The following is a 21259-nucleotide window of genomic DNA, read 5'->3' on the forward strand; positions in this document are numbered from 1 at the left end:
CATGTTTTCATAAAATGATTTAATGTTTTTCATGGTTTTAAGTGTGAAATTAAATGAGTTTTTGCATGAAAAGTCCTTGGAGGAAAACCCAGGTTCGGCCGCCGAAAGTCAAGTTCGGCCGCCGAACATGCATGCGTTTTGGAGGCACGTTAGGCCTCCGAAAGCATGAGTTAGGGAAGTCCAGTTTCGGCCGCCGAAAGTCAAGTTCGGCCGCCGAACATTGCATGGATGCGGAGGCACATTCGGCCCCCGAACGTGGCCTGGCCAGCCACCTATAAATGGGGCACTTAGCCGAAATGGGCGAGCTTTCTCCCATTTTCGGCCACAGCAAGCTTCCGACCTTCCCTTTGCAACTCTAGTGTTCTTCCTCCAAATCTCTTCCATTTTTCTTGAGTTTTAAACTCACATTGCAAGCTTTGAGCATTTAAACCAAGTTTTGGAGCTTTGGGAACTTAGGAGCTCATTTTCGTGGATCTCCAAGTATAGGTCGTCTCCCTCTCGATCTTCAAGAGGTAAGAGCCGATCTTAAGCTCCTTATGTGTTTTAAGTAAATTTTATGCAAGATCTATGGGTAGAAAGGCATGTTAGGTTATATGTTGAGTTTATGGGTTATATTGACGATTTGAACAATGTGTGTTGATTATGTGTGTTTGAAGTGTTGTAGTTGGGGTATATGCTAGTTTGAGACCCCTAGGAACTTGTATGCATGTTTTGGTTGAGATTTATGCATGATTTGAGGTTTTGGGAGGCAAGGGGTTCATGTGAACCAAGTTTCTGCCCTTCTGGCAGAAACCAGGTTCGGCCGCCGAAGGGAGTTTCGGCCGCCGAACCCCCTTGTGAAGGCAGCATTCGGCTGCCGAAGCTTGCCCCCGAAAGAAGACTTTCGGATCTGTCTGGGAGGTTCGGCCGCCGAAGGTGCCGCCGAACCTGCCTGACTTTCGGCTCTGAAGGGACTTTCGGCCGCCGAACCTGCTTCCGAAAGTGCCCTGTTCAGCCACTTCTTGCATGTTTTTATGTGATGTTTTCATGATGTTTTAGGGAATTTTTGGGGAGTAGTTTAGAGTTATGTTCTAGCATGTTTGGTCCCTCATTTGAGTCCACCTGTGTAGGTTCGGACCCGAGGAACCGAGGACCCCAGCAGTGAGTTCAGCTGCTTCGGTATTGTCAGAGTCAGCCAGAGGTGAGTGGAACTAAACTCAATCTTTTAAATTAAATGTTTTACCATGTTGCATGCATCATGATTATGCAGTAGGGTGATTGCATTAGTATTCACGAATATGCCGCATTGCATCGATTGTTGTTGATGTGGGTGAATGTTGGATGACCCAATTAGTCCAAGACAGGAAGACCAGGACCCCATGCTACGGCCTGGCACAGAGTTAAGGAAAGACTAGGACCCCATTCTACGGCCTGGCACAGAGTAAGGCACGGTTATGGGACTCGAAGACCAGGAGCCCAGAGGAGGCCCTGGGAAGATGGTAAGTAATGTATGTATGACAGGAAGACCAGGACCCCATTCTACGGCCTGGCACAGAGTTAACTTGGGCTAATTGGTGACAAGTTCACCCAACCCTTATGTGAATTGTTTGTGTTATGATGCATTTCATAGAGCATAGTGTTAACGTGTTTTGCTAGCTCTACTCACTGGGCTTTTAGCTCACCCCTTTCCCTTTACCCCCAGGCTTGCAGGTACAGTATAGTGCGGGAGTCCGGATAGAGTAAAGAAGTCATGCTTATGTAATAGCTAGATATGGACATGATCAGATTGTAATGTAAATGTACAGATTAGTTATGTAATAAGGTTTATGGATGTTAGTGTGTGCTTGACCATAGACTGTGTTATCCCTTTTACACATGATCTTAGAGATTTTTACGATGTTTATGTAAACCAACTCAACGTATGTTATGTCACCCCTTGGGGGCACTGATGAGATCCCACAGAGGGATCAATGTTATGTTAATGTTTATGCACAGGTTGAGTTTGGTTGATGTTCATGTAAAGAAAAGTTTTAAATTTTTATGCATGTTGTTGATCATGTATGGGATTATACAGGTTTACAGGTTCTATGTCAGGCTTGCTACGGGTCCCGGCGGCCTTATGTCGACCCGGATCCTAGCGCCGGTAGCGGTCCGATTTTCGGGTCGTTACAAGTTCAGCTGCTTGCTTAATTTGGAAAAGGTTTCACATCGGCAAAATTATGAAAAATCAAATTGTATATAATAGCTACTAAAAATCAAATTGTATAGAATAACTCACATGGAACAATTAATTTTAAAATTTACGGCAGATTTAAACCGGATCTAACTTTTGCTGCCGAGATACGATAAAGATTCACGATAGCTTTTTGGAAAGGAAATTTTGAGACGTATGACTTTCAAAAGTGTGACAAGGGCCGTAGGTCTGTCATAAAATTCGATGTGGAAATTTCATCGTTTAGGGGTTAATTTTATATTTTAATTATTTTTTTAATATTTTGGATATTTTCATAATATTAGGGTTTTATTTTTATTATAAATAGCCTCCATTGGCTATTAGAAACTTACTTTTTGCAATTTTTGAAGAATTTGAATAAGATTGCTCATCTTTTGGCCTAACTTTTCTCTTATATCGTTTTAGCCAAACGATATTGGTTAAAATTCTTGACGGAGTCTAATTAGTCTTTTATCAATAGCTAGTACGAAAACTACTAAATAATTTGGATTAATTATTTTGGACTAAGTGAAAAGTGGATCCAAAAGTTATTTGGATTAGTTTGGGCCGGACTGTTTCAATTGGTATCAGAGTCATGCTGAATCAGAAAAATTGTGCAGAACTAGTGGGACTGGTAGAAAAAGGGTACCTGTGTAAGACGAGGTGAAGCCGCCCGAGTTACTAGCAAATCACAATCCTCGAGAGTTCGATACTGATTTAACAATGATATCCAATTCAATTGCGACGAGAACATCGGAAGACGTCCTCCATTGGCAAAATTACGGTAAATTGTATATAATAATTAGTATGAAACTACTAAATAATTTGGGTTAACCATTTTGGACCAAGTGACTACTGAAAACTTGGGTTAACCATTTTGAATCTATTATTTCAGTAGTCGTGGGTTGATCCACATTTCTTGAAACAGAACATAAAAACAAGCCATGTAGGAAGGGAAATTTATTTAATACAACTGTTATATGTCCTTTAGAAGTAGGTTCCATTGTGCTTGGATTCTCAGTTGCAAACCTGATCCAAGGAGTTAAATTCTCATATCTACTATGTGTGATATGATTGAATTTTTTCACATCTTTGTTCTTATTTATATCGTCTGGATCTATGTCAACAGTGAAGACTTCTCCATAAGGTCTGACAGAGTGAAGGAAAAGAGGTAAAGAAATTGGATCAATAGACACTGCAGCAAGATTCACAATCATGGTGATGCTCTTTCCATTCGGACTAAAGAGAGCTTTTTTTTAATTCATGCATAATGAAGAAAATATTTATAAATTCACGCAGAATCCGAAAATATTTTCAGATTCTGTGTGTCAAAGCAGTGTGTTCGGCAGTCATAATGCTGAATACACTTGTTCGACACCATGGGTGTCGAATTGCCACAGGAGCATTAGCGTCGAACAACTTACTCCCTGCCACGGGAGCAATCTGACTGCTCTCGTGGCAGCATGCGTGGCGTGTTCGGCACCTTGGGTGCCGAACACGCCAGCACAAGCTTTAGGGGAGCAGAGATTCTCTGCTCCCCTAAAGTGAACTTGTTTGGCACTTAAAGTGCCGAACTAGCCGTTTCCACGCCAACAGCTACCAACCCCAGCTCTATAAATTACCCCACCCCACAACTCTATAAATTATCTCAAATTTGCACCCATATCTCAATAAATTGCACTCTACACACTGCTTATTTTCCTCTATAAATTTCACAAAATTATTGTATCCACTTATTTCGATTCGACTACAAAAAAAGAAACGCCGGTAAATTTTAAATATTTTATATTCTAAATTTTAATTTTTTTTATTTATATGGTAAATTGAGTAAAGAAAAATAAATTCTCAATACAAACTATTTTTCATTTGCAGGAATTGAGTGAATTGATTTTAGTGATCGATCCAGTGAAAATGTGATACAGTGATTCATACTTAAAAGGTAAGTATATTAAAAATTATAATTTTTTTAAAATAAATATATTATATTTATTGTGTTTAATTTTAATTTATTGTAATTTTTAAGAATTTAAAAGTTTAATTATCAATTATAGAAATATTGAATTTATATATTTATTTTTATTTTATTTTTTATCAGAAAAATGACAGTTCCTGCATATGATAATATTCAATTGGGATGGAAATATTATAAATAGTTCTCATGGTTACGATTATGATGGAGGTTTTTCAAAGATTATTCTAATGGGTAAACGGATAAGTTTTAATCAATTGGTCGGAAAAATTGCTCGTGCAATTGGATTATCTGAGAATAATGAATTTATAGAGACAATTAGTTTTAGAAAGTCTATAATTGTGGATTGATCCTTAAAATTTGAATGTATGGAGATATGTGGTGAAGATGATGTATTTAGTATATTTAAATACTTATATCAAATTGGTGGTATATCTGATATAGAAATATATGTTAAGATACTTCATTGTGTTGATGCGACAAATGAGAATGTTGATATAGGTCCATCTAAAACTATTGTGGAATCAAATGTTGAACAATGTGAAGAGCAAAATATAGTGGATGATTATGATTTATCTGATAGTCTTAGAGAGCCGTCAAATAATTTATCTGATAGAGTAGAGGATGACGATAACGATGACGATAATTCATGAATGTCTGCTAAGGATGATGATGATGATAATGGTCAGAAGGATAGTGGGAGTGAGTCTCGATATTACAACACTCAATTTCCTAATTCTATTGTGCTTGTTGTTCATCCTTCCCCATAAACAAAAATAGACTTCGATTTGCTTAGGGTGGATCCTTATGATAAGCCAGAAGGTCGTTCCTTTTGGGATCTATCTAAAAAGTTTTCAGTTGGGATGATATTTTCTTCGAGAGATGCAGTGGCTGCGGCTGTAAAAGAATATCACCTAAGACATCATCATCAATTTTATTATCATGAAACAAGAGAGAAGACTTATTCTATAAAGCGTAAAGACAAAGACAATGGGTGTGCGTGGAGGCTTCGAGCATCCAAGAAAGAAGGAGAGGATATATGGAAAATTAAAAGATACAGTGGATCGCGCACATGTACAAATCCTCAGTTGACGAAAAATCATAGCCAATTGGATGAAAATTTCATTTGTTCATTCATCTTTGCATTACTTGAACAGCAACCTGATATAAAAATTGCTGCCGTACAAGCCGAATTGAGGGATAAATTTGGATATGAGCCGTCTTATAAAAAAACATGAAAAGCAAAGCAGAAAGCAATTGCAAGGCTTTATGGGGTTGAGATGAATCATACAGTCACTTGCGTAGATTCATGACTGCTCATCATCATTTTAACCCAGAAACAGTATACATGATTGAGGATAATCTACATTGGATAAATGAGCGATTAAATCCGATGTGTCGTGTATTTGACTGTATGTTTTGGGCTTTTAAGCAATCGATTGAGGGATTTAAACATTGCCGACTTGTAATCTCAATCGATGGGACATTTTTATATGAAAAATACACCGGGTGTATACTGTGTGCAACTGCACTCGATGGAAATAATCAACTCTTTCAATTAGCTTTTGCCATTGTTGATAAGGAGGACAGTGACAATTGATCGTGGTTTATGGATTGCTTAAGGATCTTTATGACCAATCGAGAAGATTTGTGTGTAATTTCATATCGTCATGCTAGAATTCTCAAGGCAATGCAGAAAGATTGGTGGCAACCTCCAGCTGGTCATCATCGTTACTGCATCAAACATGTTTTGAGTAATTACAACAAGACATTAAAGAATGTAGCAATAAAGGAAGCGTTGCGCAAGGCAGGTATATGTCATGTTTTAATACGAAGTTTACTTTATTTTTTTAATTTAATGTCACTTTTGACTTATGCTAATTTTACTTTGAAGAACTTGTCATTTATATCAGCAAATGAAAACCAGAAGAGAAAGTTTTACGAGGCAATGAATAATATTCAGGAGGTGCACCCTGAATCATATAATTGGGCAGTGAAGATAAATTTAGAGAAATGGACGAGATCATACGATGGTGGACAAAGGTATGGCGTGATGACAATAAACATGGCTGAATCCTTAAATGGCATGATGAAAGGATTTCGGGCGTTGCCTATAACGACAATGGTTGAGAAAATATTTTTCCAATGTGTCTATTATTTTGATACGCGGAGGATAACATTTTTGGATCAACAAAGTAAGAGATACGTTTTCAGTCAGTTTTGCAATAAAACACTGTGTGCTAACGCAATTAAAGCGAATGGACATAGAGTTAGACGGTTCAACAGTCAGACAATGGTTTGCGAAATAATTACTGCAAAGGGTAGGTAAAAGCAAGTGGTGAAACTCATGGATCAAACATGCACATGTGGCAAATTTCAGGAGACAAGATATCATATTCACATGTTATTGCTGCATGTAAATCACATTCAATTGACTACGAACAATTTGTATCTGACTATTATAAATTGGAACGTACCATCCAACGTTACGCGTACACATTCCATCCTTTTAGACATCCTGACTATTGGCCTGCAGCAGATGGACTTCCTCTTGTGCCCGACATTTCTAGAACAAGGAAGAAGGGACGGTCGAGGTCTTCTAGGATACGTAATGAGATGGACTGGAGGTCAAACAAAATAAAAGAAACGTCTAGAGTCCATTGTTCCATATGTGGCAGGGTGGGGCACAATAAGAAAACTTGTATAGATGGGGAATCAAGTAAATAAATATTGATCATTTTATTTATTATAAATGTATAGAGTATTGCAAAAAATTCAGTTAATTATTAAATTATTTTTAATAAATTAGTTTATTTTTATAACATAACAATTATATATAAATTTGTAAGATAATTAAATATTTGGTGTAATAATTATTATGCTTATTTATATAAAAATAAATTATTATGTGAATATGCTGCGATCCACATCACACAGAGGAGCCAACTAATCTGCTACATTCATTCACGTAGCTTACCAACTTATAATTATCAATTTTCAACTAAATTTATTTTTTGTTATTTAATGTAACTCAATTAATATAAACAGTGAATTTAATTAATCGAATTCAATTAATATAAATTCAATTTAATTATTATTATTATCCGCAAATTAACAACTTCATTTTGACTCAAAATCTGAGTGAATTAAAAAAGCTAAAAGATGCTAAAACATAATTGAGATTTTAATTTATTTCTCCACAAAGAATATGCAACTGTAATAGCAAAGGGACAACTAATTTTCTGATTAATCACTCTAAATAATTAACAAATTCATATCCACATGCAATGAAGTCTGTAAGGCAATTATTCATTCAAAAGCATTCACAGTCCGCAACCATGTTAAACATAAGCAAGACAACCATCCAAACATAAATCATAATAGAAATTATAATGAAGCATAAGGTTGCAAATTGCTAACGTGATTCACATGGAAAAAGGGAAAAATCGACTTAATATCTAAGAAACCACTCATATAGTTGCGCTTCTGAATCTAAATATTACAAGGCTAAAAATTGGAAGGATTATCTGAACCTAAAATAAACCTCTCTGCTTAGGCTGCACCGACAACCTTAGTCTCTCCCTCTGCCATGGTTTCATCAGCAAGCATGTCCAACTTTACACCAATATCATCTGTTGAATAATCACTATGAACCTAGAGAGGAACAGCAAATCAAGGAGTCAACACATGTACCACTGGACAAATACTTTAATTAATGAAAATACCAATAAGGAACTATTGAATTCAGCAACTCACAATAAGAGATCACACCATTACACATAAATCAAACCAGACAATAATAAGAGTGTAATCGATTTAAGTTGAAAGAGATAATTATAAACATATCCGTATCAACCCAAACAAAATTATATTGTGAGTAACAAACTCATATTTAATACATCGAAAAATTTATTACGTAGTCTACTAAAGTGAATTCAATAGCTCACACTACACTAATGCAAGTGCAACTCACGATCAGAACAGAGTTATAGCTCAACTGCAAACATGGTAATTCAAAAAAAATACAAACAAGATCTTATCATAAAGCATAATTGATTCAAAAGAAAAAATTACACGCACCAATTTTACATGTGGAATGAACTCAGTAGCAGCTTTCTCAAGTGTCGACAAAGATGTTATGTCTAACTACCACTTGCATTACACAAAATGATAGTGAATCATAAGACTCAATCAATATCTTGAAATAGGCTCAACTAAATACCCAAAAAAAAATAAACATAATGAAAAGAATTTAATTAAAATACTTTTTACATACATATTCAACCCGCAGTCAGTTATGATCACCAGTACCACACTCTTGATGTCTCCTCTCATGTGGAGCCCGTAAGCGACCTTGCCATGGTCCCAGTGCTAGGAATTGTTGAAGATCCAGATCATCCTGTGTCGGTGCATTAACATCTGGATCTTGAACCTTAGCAGCAGAAGGATCGGACTGACTAAACAGACCGACACCAGTTTGACCATATCCTAATCTATGATTATACCCTGTAAACATATTCTCTATAGTGTCGCCTGACATATAAAACTGCCTAGAAGTAGAAGGCTCATGCGCAGGTTCAGATGCAAATGCAGAAAACATCGTCCTATTGGAATAAATGGTACACCATAAGTACCGGTCATAAATGAAGGCATTATAGTCGGTCCAGGCGTCCATCCCATGAACTGACTCTGAGTAGGATAAAACATAGAAGGTACCTGAGATGAACTGAATGGCACATGAGATGAACTTGGTGCATCTTCTTGTGCTGCTTGTGACGGATGATACTGTAACGGGAGAGGCACTGGATGCACATCCCTCTCACCTTGTGCTGCTTGTGCCTGATCCCTTCTATGGCCCCTAGCGTGACCACGAGTCCTACCCCTACTACCATGTGAAACTGAATCTAGAATAAGTGGGTTATCTGGGTCAGTCGTGCTAGGCAGTGTAGCAGGTGCTGGATGTGGAGCTAGCAACTGTGTTTGCCACCTCTCTTCCATCATACAAAAAGAAACAGACTGTATGAGGTCGCAAATAGTTGTCATGCTCCCAATTGTAACGACCCGGAAATCCGGACCGCTACCGGCGCTAGGATCCAGATCGGCTTAAGGCCGCCGGGACCCGTAGCAAGCCTAACATACATCTTGTATAGCTGGTATAATCCCATACATGATCAAACATAAGCATAAACTTTAAAGCATAAAACTGTAAACTTCTTCTTTAACCCGTTTGACCTGTGTATGCACTATGACTGAACTCATAGAACCCCTAGGGTCAGCATACCCTTTGTCAAACTCGGTCCATCACATGAAACAACATAAAATAAAACTCATGTATAAAGGGATTAACCAACTCGGGCCAAGCACAATACTATAACTCTGATCATATAACATAATATCATTATGCAATACAACTCTTTTTACATCAATACATAACCTTACATTACATCATGTCCACAACTATTCTATTACATAATCATGACCATGGACGTAACCTGCTGATCTCCTGACTATCTCTATCTACTCTGCACCTGCAAGACTGGGGTTAGGGGAGAGGGGGTGAGCTATAAAGCCCAATGAGCAGAAACTAAAAACATTTGCTTTAATTCCTCCATTTTTAGGTATATTATTATTCATTTTATTATTATTATAATTCCTCCATTTTTAGGTATATTATTATTCATTTTATTATTATTATAATTCCTCCATTTTTAGGTATATTATTAATTAACTTTTTCTTTCTTTTTCTTATTCATGCTTTCATGAAATGCAACACATCACAAACATATCACATCAAGGATGAATTTGTCACCTATAGCCCTCTACATACTGTAGTACGTCCAACTATACCAGGGGCGATGAGGCCACACCTAGTATTCGCTTACATAACTCATATCATAACAAGTCCAACTACACCAGGGGCGATTAGGCCTCACCTAGTGTTCGCTTACATAACATAGTACCAGGGGCGACCTGGTCTTTCTGTCTCATATCATACCATGGCATATCATATCATATTATCTCATCTCATACTGAGGGCTAAGGATCATCCAACATCCATCCACATCAACAACATATTATGCAATGCATCATATTCGTGAGTTCTAATGCAAAACAACCTAATACATATATCATGACATTTATGATGCATGGATCATGCTCTAAAAACATTTAATTTCTTAGTTTAAAACATTAGGTTTAGTTCCACTCACCTGAGACTAGCTCTGTACCGATTCTGAAATGGTTGACACTGCTAAACACCTTGGTTCCTCGGGTCCGATCCTACACAGGTGGACTCCAGTGAGGGACCAAACATACATAAACATAACTCTACTATACTCCCCAAAAAACCCCTAAAACATCTGGAAAACATCACATAGAAATATGTATGAAATGGCTGAACAGGGCACTTTCGGCGGCACCTTCGGCGGCCGAAAGTCCTGGACAGATCCGAAAGTCAGGCACTTTCGGCGGCACCTTCGGCGGCCGAAAGTCCTGGACAGATCCGAAAGTCAGGCACTTTCGGAGGCACCTTCGGCGGCCGAAAGTCCCAGACAGAGACGAAAGTCTCTTTTCGAGGGCAACTTCGGCAGCCGAATGCTGCCTCCACAAAGGGGGTTCGGCGGCCGAAAGTCCCTTCGGCGGCCGAACCTGAGTTTCTCCCGAATGGCAGAAACTCAGCTCTCTTATGCACATTTCGCCTCCCAAGCTCAAATCATGCATACCACTCAACCAAAACATGCATACAAGCTCCTAGGGGCCTCAAACAAACATATACCCCATCTACAACACTTCAACCGTACTCAAACATGCCACTTTGTTCAAAAATCACATAAAACCTAACATAGCTCAACTAACTCAAACATGCATTTCTACCCCATAAAACTTCATAAAACTTATTTAAAACATACTATGAGCTTAAGATCGGCTCTTACCTCTTGAAGATCGAGGGTTGAGGAGATCTAAACTTGGAGATGGGAGAAGTTCCAACTTTTGGTCTCCAAGCACCAAAACTCGTTCTAAGCTCAAAGATCTTCAAAACCAAAGTTATAAACTTGTAAAAATCATGGAAAAAGGAAGGAAAAACTCAAGATTGGGGAAGGATGGCGGAATGCTCACCTTGGCCGAAATGGGGAGAAAAAGCTCACCCATTTTCGGCTAAGGGGCCCTTTTATAGGTGGCTGGCCAGGCCACGTTCGGGGGCCGAATGTGCCTCCGCATCCATGCAATGTTCGGCGGCCGAACTTGACTTTCGGCGGCCGAAACTGGACTTCCCTAACTCATGCTTTCGGGGGCCTAACGTGCCTCCAAAGCGCATGCATGTTCGGCGGCCGAACTTGACTTTCGGCGGCCGAACCTGGGTTTTCCTCCAAAAACTTTTCATGCAAAAACTCATTTAATTTCATACTTAAAACCATTAAAAACATGAAAACATTTCATAAAATCATGATATTACCCTTCTAGAGATTTCCGACATCCAAATTCCACCGGACGGTAGGAATTCCGATACCGGAGTCTAGCCGGGTATTACACCAATGGTCGGGTTGGTAGCAATAGCGTACATATGCTCCAGACCATCCTCCTGCAATACATATATTCAATTATATTATTTAAAATATGTTGTTATTATTGAAAATGTTATAAAAATCATAAATTTTTTACCCCTAATCTTATTGCCGCTCCTTTAATCGAAATCCAGCGTCTGGACACCCTACGGTACCACTCCATATACTCTGAATGAAAATGGAGTGGCTCTGTTGCTAGCGGGTCAATTATTATTCTTCTATCTCGGGTGTTTCAGCGCGCGATCCAATGAAAGTGGACTTCTGCCTAATTTGTGTTGCTCTTCCGCAAATCAACATCATGGAGTGTAGGAGATTGTTGAGGTTCAGCAGAAATATGCTATTGCATACCAAACTGCCGCATGACCCGATCCGGTTGATGTCACTCTATAATATGAAAGCAGACTAGTGGAACAACAGCTCTCCAAATTTCTCGTCCTTGACGACAGTATTCGGAGAGCGACTCAATTAGGGAATCAGTATATGGCTCCCAAATCACCTGAAATGAACATTCAATTGTTATGCACAGATTAATGTACCTTTAAAATATTAATTTTTTTTAATAGTATTACATGCTCGGGTAATAATCGATTAAGTTGATAATGCAGCTCCACTAGTACGTGGATGACAACCTCCGTTATCTGTCTGGCATTACTCCACATGCACAACATATTATATTAGCAAGTATTATTTGATCTGAAATATCCTCCAAATATAAAATTGTACCCGCTCTTTTACAACCTATCACCCCACTTTCTATAGTTTGTTGCTATATAGTTTCAGACCGATATTCGGCTTGTGCATATAGCAACGATGGATCATTGGGATCCAGTAAAATATAATCACAGCGGTTACGGCGGTTACGCCTTTCCTACATATTTAATTATACAAAATAATATACAATATCACAGCACAATGAAATATTATACTAATACATATTTACCAACTTTATTATATTCACAATCATTAACAATGTTCAAACACCATTTTTTCACTAAATAGCAATACATAATTTAACACTACAATAATACACATATTCTAAAAAGATTCTATCCAAAAATCAAAACAAATACTACTAATTCAAAAATATTCTATCCAAAAATCACAATAAATTTAACACTAAATAAAAAAAATTGTAAAAATATTAATTTGTGGTGTTAATGTAATTAGAATAATACCATGGCTATAAAAAAAGTTAGATTTAATTAAATTATTTAATATTTTTATTTAATATTTTTCAAAAATATTACATTTTATTAACTTTTTAATTATATTTATTTTCAAAATATTAAATTTATTAAATATTAAAAAATATTTAAAACACTTAAACATAAAATAAAATTAATACTAATCGATTTATATATTATTATAATATAAAAAATAAATAAATAATCATTTTAAAGTAATAAAAAAATTTAAGACGGATGAAATATTTTAAAATTTTAAATTATTATATTTTTAAAAAATTATTAAATTTTATTAACTTTTTAATTATATTTATTTTAAAAAATTAAATTTTATTAAATATTAAAAAATATTTAAAAAAAACTTAAACATAAAATATAATTAATACTAATCAATTTATATATTATTATAATATAAAAAATAAAATAAATACTAATTTTAAAATAATAAAAAAAATTTAAGACGGATGAAATATTTTAAAAATTTAAATTATTATATTTTAAAAATATTATTAAATTTTATTAACTTTTTAAATTATATTTATTTAAAAAAATTAAATTTTATTAAATATTAAAAATATTTAAAAAAACTTAAACATGAAATAAAAATAATACTAATCAATTTATATATTATTATAATATAAAAAATGAAATAAATAATTATTTTAAAATAATTAAAAAAATTATAAGATGATTGAAATATTTCAAGAATTTAAATTATTATATTTTTTAAAAAAATTTATTCTTTAAACTATCATTTTAAAAGTTTTAAAAAATATATTTATAAAAATTTAATTGTGTGGATTATGTTTGTTTAACTTTATTTAATTTTTTTAATTATATTTTAGAGATAAATTTATATAAAAATAAATTTACAAATTCTTTTATTTAATTGTATAATTGATGGGGGATTATAATTTTTAAAAAACTTTACTTTTTAATATCTTATATATAAATATTAATTTATTATTTTTTATAAATTTAAAAATTAATTAATAAATTTTTTAAAATTATAAAAATTACATAAAAAATTTTTAATTCGAAATACTTTTAATTTTTATTTATTAACATTTATCATTTACATAATTAAATTTTAGAATAAGAAATATTATACTTAAATTTTCAATACATATAATAATTAAAATTATGATATACAAAATTATAATTTATAATTTTATTTTTACATATGAAGTATATGTATATATATATTCAAAAATGAAATTGAGTAAAAGAAAAATCCGATCATGGTGGAGATGGTGAAAGGAGATGAATGGAGATAATTATATATGGAGATCTGTTGAGGAGGGAGGTGGAGAGAAAATGTGGAGAGGGGGAAGAAACTATTGAGGAGATGGAGAAGAGCAGATGGAGAATGTAACGACCCGAAAATCGGACCGCTACCGGCGCTAGGATCCAGATCGGCTTAAGGCTGCCGGGACCCGTAGCAAGCCTGATATATAACCTGTAAACCTGTATAATCCCATACATGATCAACAACATACATAAAAATTAAAACTTTTCTTTCCATGTACATCAACCAAACTCAACCTGTGCATATACATTAACATAACATTGATCCCTCTGTGGGATCTCATCAGTGCCCCCAAATGGGTGACATAACATATGTTGAGTTGGTTTACATAAACATCATAAAAATCTCTAAGATCATGTATTAAAAGGGATAACAACAGTCTATGGTCAAGCACCCCTCTAACATCCATAAACATCATCTCATTACATATCTATACTGATTAAGACATTACATTACAATTTGATCATGTCCATTGCTAGCTATTACCCAAACATGACTTCTTTACTCTATCCGGACTCCTGCTCTATACTGTACCTGCAAGCCTGGGGGTAAAGGGAGAGGGGTGAGCTAAAAATCCAGTGAATAGGACTATAAAACATATTAACACTATGCTCTATGAAATGCATCATAACACAGACAATTCACATAAGGGTTGGGTGAACTTGTCACCAATTAGTCCAAGCTAACTCTGTGCCAGGCCGTAGCATGGGGTCCTGGTCTTCCTGTCATAACATACATTACTTACCATTGTCCCAGGGCCTCCTCTGGGCTCCTGGTCTTCGAGTCCCATAACCGTGCCAGGCCGTAGAATGGGGTCCTGGTCTTTCCTTACTCTGTGCCAGGCCGTAGAATGGGGTCCTGGTCTTCCTGTCATGGACTAATTGGGTCATCCAATATTCACCCACATCAACAACAATCGATGCAATGCGGCATATTCGTGAAAACTAATGCAATCATCCTATTGCATAATCATGATGCATGAAACATGATAAAACATTTAATTTCTCAATTTAAAAGATTAAGTTTTAGTTCCACTCACCTCTGGCTGACTCTGACAACACCGAAGCAGCTGAACTCACTGCTGGGGTCCTCGGTTCCTCGGGTCCGAACCTACACAGGTGGACTCAAATGAGGGACCAAATATACCTGAACATAACTATAAACTACTCCCCAAAAACCCCCTAAAACATCATGAAACAATCATAGAAAAACATGCAAAAGAGGCCTGGACAGGGCACTTTCGGCGGCAGGTTCGGCGGCCGAAAGTCCCTCCAGAGCCGAAAGTCAGGCAGGTTCGGCGGCACCTTCGGCGGCCGAAACTCCTAGAAAGAGACGAAACTCATGCATGTTCGGCGGCACTTTCGGCGGCCGAAACTCCCAGACAGAGGCGAAAGTCCTCTTTCGAGGGCAAGCTTCGGCAGCCGAATGCTGCCTCCATAAGAGGGTTCGGCGGCCGAAAGTCCTTTCGGCTGCCGAACCTGGTTTCTCCCAAAGGGCAGAAACTTGGTTCAAACATGCACAAATGCCTCCAAACCTTCCAAACATGCATCAAACCTATTCTACAACACACATACACAAGCATATATGTTCCTAGGGGTCTCAAACCATCATAAACCCCATCTACAACACATCAAGCATTCACATTGTTCATGAACATACATTTATACCCATAAACATAACCATAACCTAAACATGCATTCTACCCCATAAATCTACTTAAAACTTACTTAAAACATGCAATGAGCTTAAGATCAGCTCTTACCTCTTGAAGATCAAGAGAGAGACGACCTAAAACTCGGAGGTGGGAGAGATTGGGTTCTTGAACCTCCAACCTCCAAAACTTTGCTCAAAAGCTCAAATCTTCAAAACAAAGTTAAAACAAATGAAAATCTTGAAAGATCTAGAGGAAAAACATCAAAGATTGGTGAGGGACGGCGGAGAACTCACCTTGGCTGTAACGACCCGAAAATCGGACCGCTACCGGCGCTAGGATCCGGGTCGACTTAAGGCCGCCGGGGCCCGTAGCAAGCCTAACATGCATCCTGTAAACCTGTTTAATCCCATACATGATCAACAACATACATAAAAGTTAAAACTTTTCTTTCCATATACATCAACCATACTCAACCTGTGCATGCACTGTATATAACATAAATCATAAACATTGATCCCTCTGTGGGATCTCATCAGTACCCCCAAATGGGTGACATAACATATGTTGAGTTGGTTTACATAAACATCATAAAAGTCTCTACGATCATGTAATAAAAGGGATAACAACATTCTAGGGTCAAGCACACCTCTAATAAACCATAAACATCATCTCATTACATAACTATACTGATTAAGACATTACATTACAATTTGATCATGTCCATAGCTAGCTATTACATAAGCATGACTTCTTTACTCTATCCGGACTCCCGCACTATACTGTACCTGCAAGCCTGGGGGTAAAGGGAGAGGGGTGAGCTAAAAGCCCAGTGAGTAGAACCATAAAAACATATTAACACTATGCTCCAATGAAATACATCATAACACAGACAATTCACAGAAGGGTTGGGTGAACTTGTCACCAATTAGTCCAAGCTATCATTGTGCCAGGCCGTAGCATGGGGTCCTGGTCTTCCTGTCATAACATACATTACTTACCATTTCCCCAGGGCCTCCTCTGGGCTCCTGGTCTTCGAGTCCCATAACCGTGCCAGGCCGTAGAATGGGGTCTTGGTCTTTCCTTACATTGTGCCAGGCCGTAGAATGGGGTCCTGGTCTTCCTGTCATGGACTAATTGGGTCATCCAATATTCACCCACATCAACAACAATCGATGCAATGCGGCATATTCGTGAAAACTAATGCAATCATCCTATTGCATAATCATGATGCATGAAACATGGTAAAACATTTAATTTCTCAATTTAAAAGATTAAGTTTAGTTCCACTCACCTCTGGCTGACTCTAACAACACCGAAGCAGCTGAACTCACTGCTGGGGTCCTCGGTTCCTCGGGTCCGAACCTACACAGGTGGACTCAAATGAGGGACCAAACATACCTGAACATAACTATAAACTACTCCCCAAAACCCCCCTAAAACATCATGAAACAACCATACAAAAACATGCAAGGAAGGCCTGGACAGGGCACTTTCGGCGGCAGGTTCGGCGGCCGAAAGTCCCTCTAGAGCCGAAAGTCAGGCAGGTTCGGCGGCACCTTCGGCGGCCGAAACTGCCAGACAGAGACGAAAGTCTCCTTTCGGGGGCAAGCTTCGGCAGCCGAAAGGCTGCCTCCCCAGCCATGTTCGGCGGCCGAAAGTCTTTCGGCTGCCGAACCTGGTTTCTGCCAAAGGGCAGAAACTTGGCTCCCTATGCACATTTCGCCTCCAAACCTTTCCAACATGCATCAAACCTATTCTACAGCACACAAACACAAGCATACATGTTCCTAGGGGCCTCAAACCAACATAAACCCCATCTACAACACATCAAGCATCCACATTGTTCATGAACATACATTTATACCCATAAACTCCAAAAACATAACCATAACCTAAACATGCATTCTAACCCATAGATCTACTTAAAACTTACTTAAAACATGCAATGAGCTTAAGTTCGGCTCTTACCTCTTGAAGATCGAGAGAGAGACGACCTAAACTCGAAGTTGGGAGAGCTTGAGTTCTTGAACCTCCAAGCTCCAAAAACCTTGCTCAAATGCTCAAATCTTCAAAACAAAGTTAAAACAAATGAAAATCTTGAAAGATCTAGAGGAAAGACGTCAAAGATGGGTGAGGGGCGGCGGAGACTCACCTTGGCCGAAAATGGGGAAAAAGCTCGCCCGTTTTCGGCTAAGGGACCCTTTTATAGTGGCTGGCCAGACCACGTTCGGGGGCCGAATGTGCCTCCGCATGCATGCCATGTTCGGCGGCCGAACATGAGGTTCAGCGGCCGAACCTGGACTTCCCTCACTTATGCTTTCGGGGGCCTAAAGCACACCCACAACGCATGCATGTTCGGCGGCCGAACCTGAGTTTTCCTCTAATGCTATTTTCATGCAAAAACTCATTTTCTTTCATGCTTAAAACGTAAAACACATTAAAACATTTCATAAAAACATGGTTTTACCCTTCTAGAGGCTTCCGACATCCGAGATTCCACCGGACGATATGTAATACCCGGCTAGACTCCGGTATCGGAATTCCTACCGTCCGGTGGAATCTCGGATGTCGGAGACCTCTAGAAGGGTAAAGTCATGTTTTTATGAAATGTTTTTATGTTTTAAATGATTTTAAGTGTGAATTAAATGAGTTTTTACATGAAAATAGCTTTGGAGGAAAACCCAGGTTCGGCCGCCGAAAGTCAAGTTCGGCCGCCGAACATGCATGCGTTTTGGAGGCACGTTAGGCCCCCGAAAGCATGAGTGAGGGAAGTCAAGGTTCGGCCGCCGAACCTCATGTTCGGCCGCCGAACATTGCATGGATGCGGAGGCACATTCGGCCCCCGAACGTGGCCTGGCCAGCCACTATAAAAGGGTCCCCTTGGTCCGCACGGGCGAGCTTTTTCTCTCCCATTGTCGGCCAAGGTGAGTCTCCACCGTTCCTCCCTCGATCTTGAGTGTTTCCTCTAGATCTTTCATGGTTTTAACAAGGTTTCATCTTGCTTTGAAGTTTTTGAGCTTTTGAATCGAGTTTTGAGCAAGTTTTGAGCTTGGAGGCCCAAGGAGCTAGATTTCTCCCAACTCCAAGTTAGATCGCCTCTACTCTCGATCTTCAAGAGGTAAGAGTCGATCTTGAACTCTTGTAATATTTTAAATAAGTTTCATGCAAGATTCATGGGATTAAAGGCATGTTTAGTTCATGTGTAGGTTTATGGGTTTATGTTGTGATTTTGAGCAATGTAGCTTGATTGTGTATGAATGAAGTGTTGTAGATGGGGTATGTGCATGTTTGAGACCCCTAGGAACTTGTATGTGTGTTTTGGTTGAGAAATATGCATGATTTATGGTTTTGGGAGGCAGGAGGTTCATTTGAACCAAGTTTCTGCCGTTTGGCAGAAACCAGGTTCGGCAGCCGAAGGGAGTTTCGGCCGCCGAACCCCTCTTGTGGAGGCAGCTTTCGGCTGCCGAAGGTGCCCCCGAAAAGAGACTTTCGTCTCTGTCTGGCACTTTCGGCCGCCGAAGGTGCCGCCGAACCTAGCTGAGTTTCGTCTCTGTCCAGGACTTTCGGCCGCCGAAGGTGCCGCCGAAGGTGCCCTGTTCAGCCATTTCATGCATATTTTCTGTGATGTTTTCATGATGTTTTAGGGGGTTTTTGGGGGATATATTAGCGTTATGTTTGTATATGTTTGGTCCCCTCATTGGAGTCCACCTGTGTAGGTTCGGACCCGAGGAACCGAGGACCCCAGCAGTGAGTGAGCTGCTTCAGTGTCTGGTCAGAGCTAGCCAGAGGTGAGTGGAAACAAGCTTAATGTTTTAAATCAAGTAATTAAATGTTTGAGCATGCTTCACGCATCATGATGATATGTAATAGGATGATTGCATTAGTTCACGAATATGTTGCATTGCATTTTCCTTTGCGTTTGTGGGTGAATGCTGTATGATCCAATTAGTCCATGAGACTTAATATATGAGATGACAGGAAGACCAGGACCCCATGCTACGGCCTGGCACGAGACTTAATATATGATATGACAGGAAGACCAGGACCCCATGCTACGGCCTGGCACGAGACTTAATATATGATATGACAGGAAGACCAGGACCCCATGCTACGGCCTGGCACGAGACTTAATATATGATATGACAGGAAGACCAGGACCCCATGCTACGGCCTGGCACGAGACTTAATATATGATATGACAGGAAGACCAGGACCCCATGCTACGGCCTGGCACGAGACTATGTTGAGACTAATTGGTGACAGATTCACCCTTGATGTGAATTGTCTGTGATATGATGCATTCCATGAGAGCATGATTTTTAATATAATGTTTTTAGTTTCTGCTCACTGGGCTTTTAGCTCACCCCTCTCCCCTAACCCCCAGGTTTGCAGGTACGGGATTGATAGAGAAGAAAAGAAGAGAAAAGTCATATGTATGTAATAGCTAGAGTATGTGGACATGACAAATGATAAGAATGTAATGTAAAGTTTTGAACAGTTATGTTTATGTAACTATGTTATTGAGGATAGAGTTGTGCTTGACCATAGTTTATGTAAATCCCTTGGTATGTACATGATCTTATTTTATGATGTATGTGTGAACCAACTCAACACAGTATATGTATAGCCCTTGAGGCTTTGATGAGATCCCACAGAGGGATTAATGTTTATGTAGATGATGAATACAGTGCATGCACAGGTTGAGTTTGGTGTATGAAGAAAAAGAAAAGTTTTTTAATTCTTATGTATGTTTGTTGATCATGTATGGGATTAAACAGGTAAACAGGATGTATGTAGGCTTGCTACGGGTTCCGGCGGCCTTAAGCCGACCTGAATCCTAGCGCCGGTAGCGGTCCGGATTTCCGGGGCGTTACAGAGTGGTATCAGAGCCCTAGGTTCATATGGTCGGACCTAGAGTGTCGGGCTCATAGATGTTATAGAAGGTCAAGCACAATAGGAAAAGATCATGTCCACTAGGATAGGATGTGGAGTCCTGTCTTGTGTGATGATGTGAAATGCCATGATAATATGCATGTGCATTAATGATATGCTATGATATGTGATGCGGGTTCATGTGTGCTCACATGAACCATATGATGCTAATGTTTGTGCTATGTGTACTGTTTTTTTCAGAAAACAGGATGAGAGGAACTCGTCGATCAGCAAGATTGACTGGAGTACCACCTGAGGATGAGGGCACGAGCGCCCGTCCTCCAGCATTGCCTAGGGCAATGTCTAGCAGGTCCAACAGGGACAGAGTAGTGAGAGACCCTAGAAGGTCTTTAGATCTGGGAAGAAGCAGATCAGTCAGAGGAACAGTACAGGGAGGTATGTCAGAGGATATGGGAGATCAGATGGATGTTGATCAAAGGAGGGATGGCAGTTTGGGC

At 38.5% G+C, this 21259-nt stretch overlaps 1 protein-coding gene across 1 annotated transcript; it reads left to right on the top strand.

The window, feature by feature from the left end:
- Nucleotides 1–4813: 4813 nt before the first annotated feature.
- LOC110623189 lies at nt 4814–5760 on the top strand. Its single transcript, XM_021768118.1, has 3 exons — nt 4814–4862; nt 4941–5379; nt 5466–5760. The coding sequence occupies exons 1-3, from the start codon at nt 4814–4816 to the stop codon at nt 5758–5760; spliced, it is 783 nt and encodes a 260-aa protein (XP_021623810.1).
- Nucleotides 5761–21259: the final 15499 nt, after the last annotated feature.

Source organism: Manihot esculenta, chromosome 9, assembly GCF_001659605.2.
Source record: "Manihot esculenta cultivar AM560-2 chromosome 9, M.esculenta_v8, whole genome shotgun sequence".
In the NCBI taxonomy this organism is placed as follows: domain Eukaryota; kingdom Viridiplantae; phylum Streptophyta; class Magnoliopsida; order Malpighiales; family Euphorbiaceae; genus Manihot; species Manihot esculenta.